At 48.7% G+C, this 20,000-nt stretch overlaps 1 protein-coding gene across 4 annotated transcripts in view; it reads right to left on the minus strand.

The window, feature by feature from the left end:
- LOC113807301 (uncharacterized) overlaps window positions 1-20,000 on the minus strand; it is a 222,056-nt gene that overhangs the window by 14,009 nt on the left and 188,047 nt on the right. For 2 of the 4 annotated variants that reach the window (XM_070136981.1, XM_070136979.1), the window contains exons 2-6: window positions 10,990-11,117; window positions 6,627-6,656; window positions 995-1,095; window positions 470-597; window positions 1-37 (exon numbers count right to left, since the gene is read on the minus strand). The exon at window positions 1-37 is cut by the window's left edge and continues 172 nt beyond it. In XM_070136981.1, coding sequence (XP_069993082.1) covers window positions 1-37; window positions 470-597; window positions 995-1,095; window positions 6,627-6,656; window positions 10,990-11,117 — 424 coding nt within the window. The remainder of the gene's footprint in view (window positions 38-469; window positions 598-994; window positions 1,096-6,626; window positions 6,657-10,989; window positions 11,118-20,000) is intronic. The other 2 variants (XM_070136980.1, XM_070136978.1) reach the window with 1 other exon arrangement.

Raw genomic sequence — 20,000 nt, forward strand, 5'->3', positions numbered from 1 at the left:
TGTTCCAGCCTGGCAGAAGCCATACTGTTGATGACCTCTGCAAAGAACAAAACACACTGAGAATTTGCATCACCAAAGTTAGATGAAGAGTATGGAGCATTGAATGATGATTAATTACATAAAAGAAAATGTGGTTATAATTATCTAGGATTATTAAATTTGGCATGAGGGTCAGTTCTGACAGCCAGAAGATACTCACCTGTAATTCTTTTATAATCAACTAAGTCTTTTATAATAAACTGTCAGAGTCAAAGCCATTCTTATTCAATAAAAGAGGACAATTGGAATTAGTTATAAAATAAAATCAAACTAATTTAAGTACTGCAGATGCTAACCTACATTGGCCAAAAATTATAGCACAAAAAATGAGTAAATAAATGAAATGTAAAAATATAATACAAATGACTATCAAAAAGAATACAACAATACCACGACTAAAATAAAGCCATGAACAGCAATAATTCCTTACTCATTAACAGGTTTTCCACGGCAAGGTTCCAAGTAGTCAGAGACGTCCAGGGTCTGCGTGAGAATGTAGCACAGGCCAAAGCCCCACTGGAACCCTGGGCCCTTGTGCATGTACCGATGAGCACACACCTGTAAGGACAATTAACAAAGTGTTCATGCAACTTTTGAGTTTGATTTATTTTGTGTGTATGAACAGAGAAAAGATCATTATCATTAGGTTAAATCTGGTTTTGTTGTCATTATATTTGTAAATATAATGACAATGAGTATATACATGTAAGGAATATCTAATTATTATGTAAGGTAAATGTACAGAAAGAAGGAAAGAAAGAAAAAAAAAATGCATTTGGTGAATGTCTGATATTGATATAAGTGAGGTTTATTGACAGCAAATTAAGAAAAAAGGAGAACTCATACAAAGTGTTTTAATCAAATCTGTATTCAATAAACAATAAAATCTGTATTAAATAAAATTACACAATGAAAGCACAAGATAAAAGAAAAAAAAAAAGTTAACTCAACTCACCAAGACCTTTCCCCCAGCACCCTGGCTCTTGAGAGTGACACCGAGCCACTGGTCGTCCTTGATCTCATTCTCAGCTGGCATGGACAAATTCGTGTCTATATCTGCAAGAGGGTATCAGGGATTAGGCAAAGCAGAGGTAGTCGGCCAAAAGAGGGAAACCTGCCTGACTTAGGGGGAAAAAAGGGGGAGGGAAAAAATCACAGACAAGTGAGGTCAAAAACCTACCTTTCATTTTGATTTGTCTACAATTGGAAAAAGCTCATCACAAGAAGCATTACTGGCCCTCTGAAAGGTATTTACAAATGCACGAGGAAAAGCTCAAAACTGGACATATCATGACTCAAAAGTGCTTAGGCAGACGAGGGCTTCATTGTACTGTACAACTTAAGATATATTTATATATATAAATGCAATCTTTAATGCAAAGAAGCAAAATTACAGTATCCAAAATGCAATCTGAATAACTTACAAAACAAAAACAAAATGATCAAACAAAATTACAGCTACCACATTCTCTCTACATGATACTCTTGCGATGAAAAAAAAAGGGGAAAAAAAAAGGAAGCTAAGCAACAAAGCAAAACTGCATGATATCCAAAACAAATCTTAATACTATATAAAAAAAAAAAAAGGTGGCGAGAAAAATCACAATTCAAATTCCAGATTCCATCCACAAAACGCCAGGCCAAGAACCACAACGAGGTGGCAGCCATCACCAGGGTTCAGAACTAAGCCATCTTCTCTTCTTCATCCCACTGGTGCGCAGCCACATACATATATATGTATAGAGATATATATTCTTAACAAAACTTAAACAAACATGCTCCTTCACGACCACAAACTGGAACTTGCTCTTTTTGTGTTTCAGATCCATTTTCAGTATTTATACCGAGTGACATTTTTAATATTTGCAAGTTTCAGTTTTGGTCTGAAGTGGGGGGAAAATCTTGATACCAGGAAACCATGATCAACCCTTGACAAACAAAGCGATAACAACCAAACAAACAAAAATATATAAATGCAATTTAACATAACTCTTTGCTTCTGTTGTTTGAGTCGTTATACATTTCATAAAAAGTTGTGGACACAAAAAATAAAACAGGAATCATTTATAGGTTCAGAGTGTGATGTAAAAAATAAAAATGAAAAATGAAATAACAACAGAAGCAATAATGAAGAATATATGAAAAGGGGTCGCTGGTTTCCACATCATCATGCTTCGATACATATCAAAATGCAAGTTGGGAAAAAAAAAAAAAAAAAATCTTATACCTAGCATACAACTGAAAACAAAGGAGGAAAATTCAGATCTTGGCAACCTAACCCAAAAAAAAAGGCAATGCACAAAAAAAAAAAAGAAAAAAAGGGGAAAAAATGGACTTAAAATATAAGACCAGAAAAAAATAAAACATGAAATGTGCATAAAAATTTGGCAGGAAACAAAAAGGTCCTGTGACAGAGGGACAGACATGGAAGATCTAGTGTTGAGTTCTCATGAGCTGTTAGGAGGATATGGAGGACATGGAGGAAAGGAGATAAAGAAGGAAGAAGGAGGATGTGATGGAGGAGGAAAACGAGGAAAAGAAGGAGGAGTAAGAGAGGAAAAAGGAAAGAGGGAAAAGGATGAGGAGAAGGGAAAGAGGGAAAAGGATGAGGAGAAGGGAAAGAGGGAAAAGGATGAGGAGAAGGGAAAGAGGGAAAAGGATGAGGAGAAGGAGGAGGAGGAGGAGGATAGCAACAGAAAAAGGAGGAGGAAAAGGGGGAAAATGGGAAAGGAAAAGTATGAAAGAAAAGAGGAGGTAAAATGGGAAAAGAAATAAGAGTAAAATTTTCAAGACATGCATAGAAAATTGAAAAAAAGTAGGAGGGGAAGGACAAGGTAGGAAAGGAGGAAGAGGATATAAAAAAATGAATAAAATTAAGTAAATAATATAGGAGGGAGATGAGGAAGAAGAGGAGGAAGAAGAAGAGGAGGAGGTGGTGGAGGAGGAAGAGGGGCAGGAGCAGGAGGAGGAGGAGGAGGGGGGAAGAAGAAGAAGAAAAAAAAAGAAAAAAGAAAAAAAGGAGGAGGGAAAAAAATGAAAACAGTGATCGTAGAAATTGTAAAAGAGTTGAGATAAAAGTCCCAAAGGAAACAAATGTGCAAAATAGATACAGAAAAAGAAAAATGGGTGGAAAAATATCCAAAAGCCCCAAATTACATGAAGCAAAGAGATGAGAAAAAATAAGATACCAAAGAGGGAAGGCAAAGAAGAAGAAAAGGAAAAAGAAAAAGAAGAAGAGTAAAACATAAAAAAAACAAAGAACCACAAGAGGAGAAGGATCGAGGAACTGAGTATTACCAGAAGTCAAAGGATATTATGCAACTCTGGAATGAGGATACAGGGGAGGCACATGAATGGTGGACTGTGGGAGGGAGAGAGAGAGAGAGAGAGAGAGAGGAGTGGAGGCACATGCTAGCTTCAGGCAAAAAAAAAAAAATGAAACAGAAAATGCATTCACACGCAAATTGCAAACACACTCCATCATCGTGCATAATTAGGCATTCATGGCGAAGCATAATTGTAGCACAATGCAGCTCATCAGCAGGAATATTATTTACTTGTGTATTTTATTAGAGAAGGGAGATTCTGAAAAGTTTATATCAGTTATTTAAATTCAGTTTGGGTGATTTATTGGGTATAAGACTGTAGGTGTTATGTTTTACAAGCAGGTGAGACGTGGCTGAGGATTTTTTTTTTTATTTGGCTTCATCTCTCGGTTACAAATACAACTTATAAATACTAAAGCAAACTTGTTGTCTTGCTTTCTTAAGAGTAAAGACAAAATGCCAGTTACTGTATGATATGAATCACATATCTAACATACAACTACATCTCAGTAAAATAAAACTTTTATCTTGACATAATCCCATGCCAAAGGACTAAAATATGAAAATCTCTCTAAAACGAGATAAAATGAAGTCTAACTGAACTGAATGGAATAGATGCAATGCATTCTTTAATAATGTTCCATCAGTTTTTGATTTTCTCATAAAGTTGCATGAAAAAAAGAACTTCAATCATAAATAGAGGACTGCCAGGTTAAAGGATGAGGATGAGGGTATGGGGAGAGGAAGGTGGGGGGGAGGAGGAGGAGGAGGAGGAGGAGGAGGAGGAGGAGGAGGAGGAGGAGGAGGAGGAGGAGGAGGAGGAGGAGGAGGAGGGGAGATGAAAGGGAGGGGAGGGGGGAGATAAAGGGAGGGGAGGGGGGAGAGGAGGAGGAGGGTAGGAGGAAGAAGAGGGAGGGGGGAGGGGTGGGCAGAGGAGGAGGAGGAGGAGGAGGAGGAGGAGGAGGAGGAGGGGAGGAGGGAGGGAGAGGGAGGGGTTGGAAGAGGGAGGAAGAGGAGGAGGAGCAGGAAGAGGAGGGGAAGAGGAGGAGGGAGGAGGAGGAAGAGGAGGGAGGGGAGGAGGGAGGAGGAGGGAGGAGGAGGAGGAGGAGCAGGAGGAGGAGGAGGAGGAGGAGGGGAAGGGGAGGGGAGGAAAGAGGAGGGAGGGGAGGAGGAGGAGGAGGAGCAGGAGGAGGAGGAGGAGGAGGAGGGGAAGAGGAATAGGAGGAGGAGGAGGAGGAGGGGGGAGATGAAAGGGAGGGGAGGGGGGAGAGGAGGAGGAGGGGGAAAGGATTAGGAGGAGGAAAGGAAGAGGAAGAAGAGGGAGGGGGGAGGGGGGCAGAGGGTGGGGGAGGGGGAGGGAGGAGGAGGAGGAGGAGGAGGAGGAGGAGGAGAGGGGGGAGGAGGGAGGAAGGGGGAGGGGTTGGAAGAGGAGGAGGAGGAGGGGAAGAAGAGGGAGGGGAGGAGGAAGAGGAGGGAGGGGAGGAGGAGGAGGAGGAAGAGGCGAGGACAGAAGACAGGACATGGTGCTTGCGGCAGCCCAAGAGGCGAGCCTGGTGCCTGCCAACTTGACATGCTCCTAGATGTCTGTCTGGCCACACACGCGCGCAAACACATCCCAGGCTCCCTTGGCTTCGCACCCAACACGTCCTGCTGCACCTCCTTCCATGGCATTTTGAAAGGCGCCCAGAATTCTTTGCGCGACGTTTAAGAGAAGAGACGCGTCGGCACGCCATGGCAGGTCAGGTTCTTGATACGGAGAAGGGAGAGGGGGGAGGGGGAAGATTGGGGAGAGGGGGAAGAAAGGGGAGAGGAGAAGGGGGGGAAGAATGGGAAGGGTGAAGAATGGGGAATGAGGAGAGGGGGGAGGGGGAAAGAAAGGGGAAAAAGGGGACGGGGGAAGAATGGGGAGAGGAAGGATCGGAGCAGGATAAAGGAGGCTATGGTGGACGGGGCAGGGATGCAGCAAGGCTTGCAACGACAATCACGGTTAGTTGCTGTAACTGGAACGAAATTAATAACCAAGCAAATCATTCACATGTGTAACGTTAGTAGTTGTTAATCGGTCGATCCTTGGGTGATGAGATGACTTGGCCAGGTGTGCAGGCGGAGCACAGGTGGCGGATGGGGACTAATGTGCTGGGTGATGCTGGGCTGCGTGTGTGTGTGTGCGTGTGTGTGCGTGTGTGTGCGTGTGTGCGTGTGTGTGTGTGTGTGTGTGTGTGTGTGTGTGTGTGTGTGTGTGTGTGTGTGTGTGTGTGTGTGTGTGTGTGTGTGTGTGTGTGTGTGTGTGTGTGTGTGTGTGTGTGTGTGTGTGTGAGCGCGCGCGCGCGTGGGTGTGGGTGTGGGTGGGTGTGTGTGAGAGAGCGCGCGCGCGTGGGTGTGGGTGTGGGTGTGGGTGGGCGAACTTGAGTTTGAACTTGAAAGTGCACATGAGCATATGTACGTGTGTATGTACAAGTTATGTACAGTATTCCTAAATCGAGTGACTTGGGAGAACCGAAGTGAAGACACGGCGGTGGCAGCACCATGACCCTCCCACATGCACTGCAACGCCCCCGAACAGCAAGGGCGTGACAGTGACCAGTGGGCGTGCACGAAATGAGGGTTGCAATATGGCAATACACTGGACCTTCATAACCCGGGTCGTGCATGGGAGTGGGACGGGGAGGGGGTGGAATAAGGAGGGGTAGGGGAGAGGAGGCGGAGATGGGAGGGAAAAGGGAAGGGAGAAGGGAGAAGGAGGGGGAGATGGGAGGGAAAAGGAGGGGGAGATGGGAGGGAAAAGGAGTTGGAGAGGGAAGGGAGGAAAGGGAGGGCGTAGGGTAGTAAAGCAAAGAGGAGGGGGGGGGGCAGCGGTTGAGGGGACGACCTCTCTGCCGTGCCGAGGGTGCGGCCAGGGAGTGGTGAGTAAGGATAGGGGAAGGAGGAGGAGGAGGAGGAGGAGAATAGGAGAATAGGAGGGGGGAGAGAGGGCTAGGGTCGGTCCAGAAGATGCTCCCAGTGCAGAAGTGATCGAGTGCCATGAACGAGTGCCACCACAGGCGCTGTTGTGAGGTGTCCAGGCAAGAGCCAGAGTGCGAGTGGAGGTGGAGGTGAGGCTGCATGCTGAGCGGAGCCGGAGGGCAGGTGGAGCCCCGGGCGAGACGCAGGTGAAGTGGCGGTGGTGAGTGTGGGGAGGGTGTTGATGCGAGTGATGGTGGTGATGGTGATGAGGATGGTGGTCGTGAGAGGTGGTGAGGGGGAGGTGGGGTTAAAACTTACAGTCAAAGTTGTAGAGCCCTGTTTCCGGATCTGTAAGAAGTAAGCAACATACATAACGTAAGACAAACATATCTCTGAAGATGGAAAAAAAATAATTAAAGAGTGTGAACCGGAAAATTTTCAGTTGTTTGCCGTCCGCCGCGCATCTGTGCGAATACTGCCTTTGGGCGCGGGCTCGGGCGGCCTCGGGGTTCACGCGCATGCACGCGCGCAAACACACGCACATATAGACACATACATACCTACACAAATACACGTTCTCAATATCAATCTCAATCTCAATCTCAATCTCGCAAACACACGCACATATAGACACATACATACCTACACAAATACACAATCTCAATCTCAATCTCAATCTCAATCTCAATCTCAATCTCAATCTCTCTCTCTCTCTCTCTCTCTCTCTCTCTCTCTCTCTCTCTCACACTCACACACGCACACACACACACACATAATCGCGCGCTCTCTCTCTCTCTCACGCACACACAATCGCTCTCTCTCTCTCTCTCTCTCTCTCTCTCTCTCTCTCTCTCTCTCTCTCTCTCTCTCTCTCTCTCTCTCTCTCTCTCTCTCACGCATACGCACGCACGCCCACCCACCCACTCGCAACAGAGAGAGCACAACCTTACCCCATACACCTACGTATGTGAAGGTACATGTAGAGATGCACACACACACACACGCTCTATGCACATACACACAGTACCCAAACACACACACCAGAGTACAAATTCGGTTCACCTGGCCCACACACCCTAATGGCAACCCGTAGATACACCTGTTTCCACCTTGAAACATTTTCACCTGTAATCACGCATTCTATTAGCCTTCTATCGATTCATTGCTCACTGGCATACATACCTGTCGAATAATTGAGGGGAAAAAATAACTTTCAAAATCGATGGAATACTTAACCCTAAATCACGAAAGCTAAAGAAGGTAGATTAATAATGAAGAAATAACCCAAGCCCATCTTATTACGTGAAAGACAGAGAAGAGAAGGGTAAGGAAACAGCCGGATAAAACACATCTTAACTCACAGACACAAACTACACACATAAAAAAAAACATACGAACACACACACACACACAGTCAGCATTTTTGAAAGGCCGTTAGTCGAGAGAAAGAGAGAGAGAGAAAAAAGTGATATTAATAATAAAGGGGTTTAGATTCCCGTCCCGAGCGAGGCGCTGCAGAGGCGAGTAGACACACAGACGGCGCGGCGCCTTCGGACAACGACTGGGATTCCTACTTCACACACAAGGGAGAGGCTAGCTAGCCATTGAAGAAAAATAAATGTATGTAAGAACTTAGTTAGACTGTTTACTTGGTATGAAAAAAATATATTAAAATGAGTGTCGGATGGTTAACTTTTGACACATTCTTTTTTTAAAAACTGGTTGTACTGTACATTTAATCTTTTTTTTTGTTAACATAAAAAATGAGAAATAAATCTTTGTCTACAGAGAGGAGAAGAAGTGAAGTGATTTGTACATATTGATACTACTTAGAAAGAGGACAGCAAAGGAAGGTCTTGGTCTTAAAAGGCTCTGCAATGTTGATTCAAACTCTTGACTGAAAAACATTTGCCAAACTGTTTGATCTTTTGGAAGAATCTTAAATCTTTTGCAGAGAATTTTGTCCGGATTTGTTTTCTCTCGAGTCAAGCTCACATCATCAAGTCCGTAAAAGAAATGTTAGGCAAGGTCAGAGGGAGTCCTGCAGGAGCCAGAGATAAGGTCAAGACCCGGAGGGGCGGGCGGCGCCGCCAGAGCCAGGCCGCCGCCGCCGCCGCCGAGACAGGAGTCGAGTGCAGAGAGCGTCAGAGTGCGTTTGTGGTGCAAGAGTCACGAGCAAAGACTGTACAGCATATACAGTCGTATACAGTCTTTGGTCCCGAGTGAGTGAGTGCGGGCCGGGAAGTAGGGAGGCGGCCCGGCCGGGTGGTCGTGGCGGGGCCGCCGTCAGGCCTCCTGCAGCAGCGGCAGGCAGACGTCCGTGCCACGCGGGGCAGACACGCTGGGGTTGTAGTTTTTGTTTTTTATACAGCAGCATGCAAGTCACGGTACACTGGCGGATATCCCGGGTGCTGTCATGGCGTCCCTCACTGTCTGGAGGTCTCGGGCGCAACAAAAAGCTTTCTGCATCTTATAAATATCTGTCCGAGGGGCTTTTCTCTCAGGGAAGTTGTCTTACGCTTAAGGCCACCGCGGGGAGAGAGGCGGCAGCACCCGGTGTTCTGAAACAGCGACACTGCAAGCACATCTAGAGTGCCTGGGTTCCCCTGGGGTCCCCTGGGGTCCCGGATCACTAAGTGCGCGCTGGCCATCCTCGCGACACCAACGAAAGCAGAACAAACAGGCGCACATGGACACTGGGCGCGCGAGGGCGTCTCCGCCGCCCCAGGGGGCGGGGCCGAGACTCTGGGACGTGAATCCGAGAGCGGCAGAGAGGCCGCCGACACACAGTAACACATATAGGCCTACACATATCCTGCATGCCGATTCGCTGACCTCTCGGTGGCACATCCTACCGGCCCTTCCTCGGCCAACTACATACTTACAGTTCCTTGCCATAATCTTAACAATGATCATAATAAAAAACATTTGTCTCTCGCTTGTAAATCTCACTACAGCTGCAGATCCCTCCCCGCGGCACCCCTACAGGAGGACGCAAGGACTGCCGCGGGAGGCGCTGGCTTCGCGTGTCCATTCACCACTACATACACTACTCATGCCTAAGTACAGTACACGGTAAACTTTCATAGGGATATATATGTATATATACACGTTAAGGTTCGTACCTCAACACATAGGCTGCTTAAGTCACTTGTCTGGTCATCATTAGTGATTTATCTTTATATTTTTCTTTCTTCAGAATACAGCGAAGGTACAGTGATACAGTTCTAGTCTTTGGTGTTACTACTCTGTCACAGCAGCCTAAGTGCGTCCGGGTACAGAACCTTGACTGCTTAGCTTTACTGACACCATTAGCTACACAAACCTGAAATGAAGAACATCTACAGGGCAATCATTTAAGTGGGATGTATTCTCTCGCTCTAATATACTCTGGAATTAATACCACTACGTATATATACACACCCACAACCCACTGCTCAAGGGATGATACTGTACACATCTATGTCTACCTACGGAATATCTACTGATACTCTGACATTAAATAAAATGGGCATGAATCAATCTTGAAAAGGAAAACATTTGCGATTTAAGGAAACATTTAAAATGAGAACCTCAATAACGAAAATATTCAACACGTTTGTAACACGTTCGAGAATGTTGCTTCCCAAAGCATGTCTTTCTCTCCTACATAAACCTATTACACATATATCACAATATCTATAGAACAGACGATTAAGTCATTCATGAGTATTAATATATCTACAATATCACATGTACTCTACACCAGATCACGCGCAGTGACAGTGAAAAACACAGATTACAGTAACGGTGCATTAATAATTAATTCTGCGTCTTGCGTTTAATAGACGTTGGCTAATAAAGAACCCGGCGGTAGAGTTGGTTTGAATATCTCTCTGTCACTTGGTTCGCCATAGCGGGGAAGGCGCCCCGTGTCCTAACTCAAATTACGAGAATTAATAACTTTATTTCTCTATCTCTCTGTAAACTTCCCTAACCGATGTCTGTGATACAATCCTCCGCATATTGAAAAATTAATTAAGCGTGTTTTTTTTCTTCTCAGTCTTGACTTAATTGTTGTTAAATAATGTGTTGTGACTCATCTTTTCGTATGACGATAAAATTTAATGTCATCCAATCTTGTTTTTGATTTTTGATGTGCGTTTGAGAGTACGTGCGTCTGCGTGAATGAAGTGTGTCTGTGTGAACAATAACCTTTATCTAGCCTAACTAGCCTAGCCATCCGTCTCGTGTGAATTAACACTAACATTGGCAAATCCTTCACGCCCGTTGACCCCCAACTCGTACCCGCCAGTCTGTGCAAAATCCCAGAGGGAGAGAGTCTTCTGCCTCGTCAGCAGTTCCAGTCTGGCTCAGTTCAACCGTTGCAAGATCGAAGAGAAAAGAAAAAATATATGAAAAAAAAGCGAGTCTCATCTCAAGAATTCCGTTCCGTGACACCGTCTTCAATCTCAAGTAGGTTAAGTGAGGTCAACAATCCACTGCAAGTAGGCCTATCCTATGTTGCAGAATAATAGAAAAAAATATTCTTTTTGGATAAATTATTTATTCAAAGGGGATTTTTTTTGGGGGGGAGGGGGAGGGGAGAGGGGGGCAGAATAAACCGTCTTGAAGCTGTCCAAATGGGGGGGGAGGGGAGTGGAAGGGGAAGGGGAAGGGGGGGGGTTGAAAATCAACTCACTCTTGAAGCCGTCGGTCTGGACTTGCTCGCAGTCGGTGGTTCGGGTGGTGAGCGGGCACCTCCAGAGGGCGCCCGACCGGTTCGTCCCCGGCTGCAGGTTGTGGTCCTTCGGCGCCCCGACGAGTATCCTGCGGGAAGGAGGTGCGGTTAGCTCATGGTCTGGTGTCAAAAAAAAAAAAGAGTAATACCTGTGTATGACATGAAAATCCAAAATAATTAAGGTAAATGCCCTTGGTTGAATATTAAAGCCATATAAGGCAGATTTTTAGAGTGGCTCTCGATGGCTCATGACTTCATTCCTTGCATCCGAATCCGAACACATTTGTTTGAACATTAACCCTCCTGGCATCCGAACACATTTGTTTGAACATTAACCCTCCTTGCATCCGAACACATTTGTTTGAACATTAACCCTCCTTGCATCCGAACACATTTGTTTGAACATTACGCCATCTAAAAGTGATTCAACAAAGACACAAAGATAATCTCCCCAAATCCTCGACACCACCAGACGGGCCACGCGAACACGGAGGGGAAAGAAAAGAAAAAAAAAAGAAAAAGAGAAAGAGAGAGAGAGAAAAAACATGTTCTCCTTAAGACAAAGGAAACTAATCTTGTTTTTTTTTCCCCACGAAATAAAAAACATCGAGTCAGCAATTTTACAACTTCAGCCACCAAAAGGGAGACGCTAAGAGGGAAGAAGGGAGACGAGGAGGAAGAGGGAGAAAGAGGAAGATGCTAACGGGGAAGAGGAGGGAAAAGCGGAGAGATAGGAAGAGGACGAGAAGAGAAGGAAGAAGCAGGAAGATGCTAACGGGGAAGAGCGGAGAGATAGGAAGAGGACGAGAAGAGAAGGAAGAAGAAGTAGAAGAGGCAGGATAAAAACGAAAAAGAGAAGGAAAGGGCGAAGAAGAAAAAAAAAACGAAAGTGTACGAGATGAACATGAATAAAGAAGGAAGAAAAATAACAAAAGCAAAGATACCAAGAAAAACAAACCACGGATTTATCAACAAAACGAAACAAAGGAAATTACCCCCCCACTCCCCCCCCCCCGGCCGCTCTGCCTGATTGCGGGCGTCAAATTAATAACAGATTCAGATCCGTGGGCGGCTTTGGGCGGCTTAACTGTGAGTGGCAGCTCCGACCACGCCCTCGATTCCAAGTGGGCGTGTTCATTCAATGCCCCGCGACCCGGTTTGATTGTGTCTGTTGGAAAGGGGTGGAGGTGGGGGTGGGGTGGGGGGTGGAGGTAGAGGTGGGGGTGGGGGTGGAGGTGGAGGTGGAGGGGGGGGTGGGGTGGGGGGTGGAGGTAGAGGTGGGATGGGGGTGGTGTTGGGGGTGGGGCGGGGGGTGGAGGTGGGGTTAGGGGCTGATAAGCTGATATTCATAATTTCCTTTTGCGGGGAAATAGGTGTCCTATAATTCACATCCATTGTTAAAAAATATATATAAATATATTCTAATTGGATTTCTGACTTAAAAGAAGACATATACTGCATACGCATATAGAAATGTCAATTATGGAATTAACTCCATAAAAAATGAACAAAATCCTTCCACAAAACGCCGAAAACTTAAACCAGATTTCCCTCGGCGTGCAAAGGGTCGAGACACCCCCCCCCCCTCCTCCTCCTTCCCCACCACCCCCCTCTCCTACTCCCCCTCATGCCAACGAACAAGGGAAGGGGGAAGGGGAGGGGAGGGGGGGAGGGGAGGCTCTGACGTCATCGCGGCGGCAACCGTGGCAACGACCTCGATCGCCCCCGGGGTGACGGCCTCGCATGGGGGGGAGGTCGTGACGGGGGGAGGAGGGGGCGGGGAGGGTGCGGGGGAGAGGATGGGAAGGGGAGGGGAAGGCAAGGGGGGAGGAAGGAAGGGAAAGGGGAGAGAGGGAAAGGAGGGGGAGGGAAAGGGAGAGAGGGAGGGAAGGCAAGGGGGAGGAAGGAAGGGAAAGGCAAGGGAGGGAAGGGGAAAGGGGAAGGAAAGGGGGGAGGAAGGAAGGGAAACGGGGGAGGGAGGGAAAGGAGAGAGGGAGGCGGGAGAGGGAGGGAAAGAGGAGAGGGAGGGAAAGGGAGAGAGGGAGGAAAGAGAGAGAGGGAGGGAAAGGGGAGGGGGGAAGAGGGAAAGGGAGAAAGGGAGGGAAAGGGAGAGAGGAGGAAAGGGGAGAGGGAGGGGGAAGGGAGAGGGGAAGGGAAAGGGAGGAAGAGAGAGAGGGAAAGGGAGAGAGAGAGAGAGGAAAGGGAAGGGAGGGAGAAAGGGAAGAGAAGGAGGGAAAGGGAGAGGGAGGGAAAGGGAGAGGGGGAAGCGAAAGGTGAAGACGAAGGAAGGGGAAAGAGGAGGTGGAGAGGAATGGCCTCGAAGCGGAATGAAGGACCTAATACAGTTGAGAAAAAAGTCCGAGTATTTATGGCTTGGAAAAATATTTAACAACATATTCGAGGCTCCATTACTTCGGAAACTGAGTGAAGCTTTCAGATGCTCATCGTTTTAGAGGAAAAAACATCCATGACTTCATTCTAAAAAAAATAATAATAATAAATAAAAAAACAAATAAAAAATAATAATTACTTCATTACTTCGGATACGGAACCGAACACTCTTTTGGATGTGAAAGAGGATTCTTGTTTTTCTTCGACCTCTTACTGCCCAAGTCTACTCTTTATCGGAACTTTTCGCGCCTCTTCACCATGTCCTTCCCTCCCTCCCTCCCTCCTTCCCTGTCTCCCTCCCTGTCTCTCTCTCTCTCTCTCTCTCTCCCTCCCTGTCTCTCTCTCCCTCCCTCCCTCTCTCTCTCTCTCTCTCTCTCTCTCTCTCTCTCTCTCTCTCTCTCCTTCTCTCTCTCCTCTCTCCCTCTCTCTCCTCTCTCTCTCCTCTCTCTCTCCTCTCTCTCTCCTCTCTCTCTCTCTCTCTCTCTCTCTCTCTCTCTCTCTCTCTCTCTCTCTCTCTCTTCTCTCTCTCCTTCTCTCTCTCTCTTCTTCTCTTCTTCTCTCTCTTCTCTCTTCTCTCTCTCTCTTTCTCTCTCTCTCTCTCTCTCCTTCTCTCTCTCTCTTCTCTCTCTCTCCTTCTCTTCCTTCTCCCTCTCTTCTCTCCCTTCTCCCTCTCTCTCCCTTCTCCCTCCTCCTCCTCTCTCCCTCTCCTTCCTTCTCCCTCTCCTTCTCTCTCCTCCCTCTCTCTCTCTCTCCCTCCTATATATCTCTCCTTCCTCTCCCTCTTCCTCTCTCCCTCCCTCCCTCCCTCCCTCCCTCTCTCCCTCCCTCCCTCTCCCTTAGTCCAAAAATCGCAAGAATTTTGTGGCGAAAAGGAAAAGGCTAATAAAAAAAAAACTTTTAATATCAACCGTTTCTCCTCCAAGTTTATGTTACCCTCCCCCCCCCTTTCCCTTTCCCCTTTCGCAGCGACGTCCCTTTCCTCCTAAACGTCAGGAGAGGAAGGAAGAGGCACCTCCGTGGACGCAGGAATCATCGCGAGAACGACGGTGCTGAGAAGAAGGAGGAAGATGTTAAAAAGGAATTGTAGTAGAAGCGCGAATGCCACTGAAAAACAAGCGTAATAATAGCAATAATAACAACAACATAATAATACTAATTATTATTAGTATTATTATGCAATAACAACAATAATAATATAACAATAACAACAGCAATAATACTAATGATAATGATAATAGTGAAAAGGATGATGATAATAATGATGATCATGAAGACGAAGACAAAGATGATAATAACGACGATGATGATGATGATGACGAAGACAAAGATGATAATAATGACGATAACGATGATGATGATGATGATAATGATGATGATGATGACGAAGACGAAGACAAAGATGATAATAATGATGATGATGATGACGAAGACAAAGATGATAATGACGATGATGATAATGATGATGATGACGATGAAGACGAAGACAAAGATGATAATAATGATGATGAAGACGAAGACGAAGACGATGAAAATGATAATGATGACGAAGACAAAGATGACGATAACGACGATAACACCAACAACGACGCTACCACCACCAAACAGCAGCCCCGCCCGGAGCCCCGAAGGCCTTCCTCCCGCCCGGTCCCGAAGCCCGAGCTCCCGAGAAGTCAGTCAGTCAGTCAAGACGACGTCAGCGCGGTCGTCAGAACATCCGTCTCCGAATCGCGATCTTATCAGCGCCGCCCATGAATAAGTCATCGCCGCCGACAGACCGACACGAAGGGGCGATCTCCCGACATATGTAATCCTTTTTAGGAATAATAAGGATGAAGAAAAAAGAGGGAGGGAGATAGGTGAGGGAGGGATAGGGATATAGGGGAGGAAGGGATGGGTAGGGATGGGTAGGGAGGAAGGGAGGAAGGGAAGAAGGGATGGGTAGGGATAGGTAGGGATAGGTAGGGAGGAGGGAGGAGGGAGGAGGGAGGGAGGGAGGAGGGATAGGTAGGGATAGGTAGGGAGGAGGGAGGAGGAGGAGGGAGAGGGAGAGAGAGGGAGAGGGAGAGAGAGGGAGAGGGAGAGGGAGAGGGAGAGGGAGAGAGAGAGAGAGGGAGAGGGAGAGAGAGAGAGAGAGAGAGAGAGAGAGAGAGAGAGAGAGAGAGAGAGAGAGAGAGAGAGAGAGAGAGAGAGAGAGAGAGAGAGAGGGAGGGAGGGAGAGGGGGGAGGGAGAGGGGGAGAGGGGGAGAGTGAGGGAGGGAGGGAGGGAGGGAGGGAGGGAGGGAGGGAGGGAGGGGGGGAGCGAGAGAGAGAGAGAAAGAGAGGGAGAGAGAGAGAGAGACAGAGAGAGAGAGAGAGGGAGAGAGAGAGAGAGAGAGAGAGATAGAGAGAGAGACAGACAGACAGACAGAGAAATGGAAGATGATATTCGCTTCCATCGATACGAAAACAAAACTAAATATAGCCCTACGGATTTCGACATAATCAAAAAAAAAAAAAAAAAAAAAAGGAAAAAAAATCGCCGCAAGCAATAATAAACATACACAGAAAAAAAACGGTTCCAAACAGGGATTACAAAACCAACAAAAAAATCCGTCCGCAAGGTAAGCATAAACAACAACAAAAAACGAAGGAAACCGAAAGGCCAGCGCCGTCACTGGCAATTAACGGCCAAGTCAAGGATCTCACGAATTCAAGTGATATTAATTCCGTCTCTGGGAAAGGCGCACTCAGTTCATTACTTCTTCTTTTTCTTCTTTTACCTCTACTCCTCCTTCTCCTCCTTCTTTCCCACCTCCTCCTTCTTCTTTCCCTCCTCCTCCTCCTTCTTCTTTCCCTCCTCCTCCTCCTTCTTCTTTCCCTCCTCCTCCTCCTTCTTCTTTCCTCCTCCTCCTCCTTCTTCTTTCCCTCCTCCTCCTCCTTTTTCTTTCCCTCCTCCTCCTTCCTCTCATCTTCCTCATTCCGTTCCTCCTTCTCCCGCCTCTCTTTCCTCTCCTCCTCCTCCTTTCTCTCATCTTTCTCATTCTGTTCCTCCTTCTCCCGCCTCTCTTTCCTCTCCTCCTCCTTCCTCTCATCGTTCTCATTCCGTTCCTCCTTCTCCCGCCTCTCTTTCCTCTCCTCCTCCTTCTTCTTCTCTCCCCCCCCCCCTCCATCCTCATTTATTCTTCTCTCGGAAATATTTAGGGCCCTCGCGAACAAAGGGAACTGGAGTCACTTCCCGGTATACTTCACGAGGTTTGAGAAAGAAAGAAAGAAGGAAAAATAATAGAGAGACTTACAGAGACAGAGATAGATAGATAGGTAGATAGAGGGAGAAAGAGAGACAAAGAGAAAAAGAGAATAGTGAGAGTATGCTCTCCCCCCTCTCTCCCCATCCTTCTCCCTCTCCCTCTCCCTTCCCCCTCCCTCTCCCTCTCCCTCTCCCTTCCCCCTCCTCCTCCCTCTGCCCCTCCTCCTCCCTCCCTCCCTTCCCCCTCCCTCTCCCTCTCCCTAACCCCCCCCTTCTTCTCCCCATCTCCCCGCACTCTCGGCCACCGCGGTTCGCCGGGGACGCAGGAGGATCGAGGGACGCAGGAGGATCGAGGGACGCAGGAGGATCGAGGGACGCAGGAGGATCGAGGGACGCAGGAGGATCGAGGGACGCAGGAGGATCGAGGGACGCAGGAGGATCGAGGGACGCAGGAGGATCGAGGGACGCAGGAGGATCGAGGCACGCAGGAGGATCGAGGGACGCAGGAGGATCGAGGGACGCAGGAGGATCGGGAGGGACGGTGGAGGATCGAGGGACGCAGGAGGATCGAGGGACGCAGGAGGATCGAGGGACGCAGGAGGATCGAGGGACGCAGGAGGATCGAGGGACGCAGGAGGATCGAGGGACGCAGGAGGATCGAGGGACGCAGGAGGATCGAGGGACGCAGGAGGATCGAGGGACGCAGGAGGATCGAGGGACGCAGGAGGATCGAGGGACGCAGGGAGGATCCGAGGGACGCAGGAGTACCGAGGGACGCAGGAGGATCGAGGGACGCAGGAGGATCGAGGGATGCAGGAGGATCGAGGGACGCAGGAGGATCGAGGGACGCAGGAGGATCGAGGGACGCAGGAGGATCGAGAGGGACGCAGGAGGATCGAGGGACGCAGTGAGGATCGAGGGACGCAGGAGGATCGAGGACGCAGGAGGATCGAGGGACGCAGGAGGATCGGGAGGGACGCAGGAGGATCGAGGGACGCAGGAGGATCGAGGGACGCAGGAGGATCGAGGACGCAGGAGGATCGAGGGACGCAGGAGGATCGAGGGACGCAGGAGGATCGAGGGACGCAGGAGGATCGAGGGACACCCAGGAGGATCGAGGGACGCAGGAGGATCGAGGGACGCAGGAGGATCGAGGACGCAGGAGGATCGAGGGACGCAGGAGGATCGAGGGACGCAGGAGGATCGATGGACGCAGGAGGATCCCGAGGGACGCAGGAGGATCGAGGGACGCAGGAGGATCGAGGGACGCAGGAGGATCGAGGGACGCAGGAGGATCGAGGGACGGCGGAGGATCGAGGGACGCAGGAGGATCGAGGGACGTGCAGGAGGGTCGAGGGACGCAGGAGGATCGAGGGACGCAGGAGGATCGAGGGGACGCAGGAGGATCGAGGGACGCAGGAGGATCGAGGGATCGCAGGAGGATCGAGGGGACGCAGGAGGATCGAGGGACGCAGGAGGATCGAGGGACGCAGGAGGATCGAGGGACGCAGAGAGGATCGAGGGACGCAGGAGGATCGAGGGACGCAGGAGGATCGAGGGACGCAGGAGGATCGAGGGACGGGTGAGGATCGAGGGACGCAGGAGGATCGAGGGACGCAGGAGGATCGAGGGACGCAGGAGGATCGAGGGACGCAGGAGGATCGAGGGACGCAGGAGGATCGAGGGACGCAGGAGGATCGAGGGACGCAGGAGGATCGAGGGACGCAGGAGGATCGAGGGACGCAGGAGGATCGAGGGACGCAGGAGGATCGAGGGACGCAGGAGGATCGAGGGACGCAGGAGGATCGAGGGACGCAGGAGGATAGAATCCAATTCCCCGCAGCTTGCCATGACGGGTTCCAGCCCTGAATCGCACAATCAAAGCGCGTACGTAAAATATCTCACGTATTCTATAGAGGAAGAAGAGGAGGAGGAGGAGGAGGAGGAGGAGGAGGTGGAGGAGGAGGAGGAGGTAGGGAGAAGGAGGAGGAGGAGGAGGAGGAGGTGGTGGAGGAGGGAGGAGAAGAGGTAGGGGGTAGAGAGGAGGAAGAGGTAGGGGAGGAGGAGGAGGATCAAGAGGAGGGAGGAGGAAGAGAGAGAAGAATGGGTGAAAGGAAGGGAAAAGGTGGAAAGAAAATAATAAAAAAAAATAACAACTCCATCAATAATAATATAAATACTGACAACAATAAAAACAAAAATAACAAAATGAACACAAAGAACATCAAAAAGAAAAAAAAAAACTAAGACACGCCCACAAGCACCATGTAAAAAATGAACACAAAGAACACCAAAAAGAAGAAAAAGACAAAAATAAAACACATAAAACCCCCCTAAGACACGCCCCCAAGACACGCCCCCAAGCCCCACGCAAGCGGAATTTCCTCGGGCGCCGCGTCCCCCCCCCCCCCCCAAGCAACAGCGACGTAGGCAGCACAGCACAAAGTCGGGAGTGGGTCGTGTTTAATAAAATTGTCGGAATATGCCAGATGGGAATGTATGCCCGGCGGCGCTCACGTGGAGGCGGGGGAGGAAGGAGAGGGAAAGGGGGAGGGAGAGAAGCGGAGGAGAGGGGAGGGGGAGGGGAGGTGAGAGAGAAAGGGGGAGGGAGAGAAGCGGAGGAGAGTAGAGGGGAGGAAGGAGAGAGAAAGGGGGAGGAAGAGAAGCGGAGGAGAGAGGGTGAGGAGAGGGAGAGGGGGAGAGAAAGGGGGAGGGAGAGAGGCGGAGGAGAGGAGGAGGAGAGGAGGAGGGGGAGGGGAGGAGAGAGGAGAGAGGTGAGGGGGAGGGAGAGAAGCGGAGGAGAAAGAGGGGGGGAGGAAGAGAAGCGGAGGGAGAGGAGAGAGGGGAAGGGAGAGAGGGGAAGAAGAGGTGGAGGAGAGGAATTGGGAAAGATAAGGAAAAGTGAGCAGAGGGTAAGAGGAGGGATTGAAGAGGAAGAAGGTGAGAGGAGAGGGCGAAGAGGGAGAGAGCAAGACGAGGGGATGAGGTGGGGTGTGAGGAAGGGCACCGCAGAGCGAAGGAGAGGCAGAGCGAAGTGCAGTGAACCCGGAGAGACCCGACAAACGAGAAAGAACGAAGAGAGAGAGAGAGAAAAGAAGCCAAACATACTGATAAGAAACGAAAGAGGAATCAAACAACAGCGCACGAGACACACACGAGAATTGATGACGATAGAAAATAATTCAACGCCTGGTGCTATAAATAACCAAACGTGGCACGAGAAAGGACAGAATCCAGTGCAAAGAACAAGAATAATTAAGCCTGCAAAGACATCTCAGTATATGAGAGAACAAAATTTCTACAAAATAATTCACGAGGTTTAATAACACACAAAGAGGAAAATACCACAAGACAA

This window comes from Penaeus vannamei, chromosome 22 (assembly GCF_042767895.1).
Source record: "Penaeus vannamei isolate JL-2024 chromosome 22, ASM4276789v1, whole genome shotgun sequence".
Taxonomy (NCBI): domain Eukaryota; kingdom Metazoa; phylum Arthropoda; class Malacostraca; order Decapoda; family Penaeidae; genus Penaeus; species Penaeus vannamei.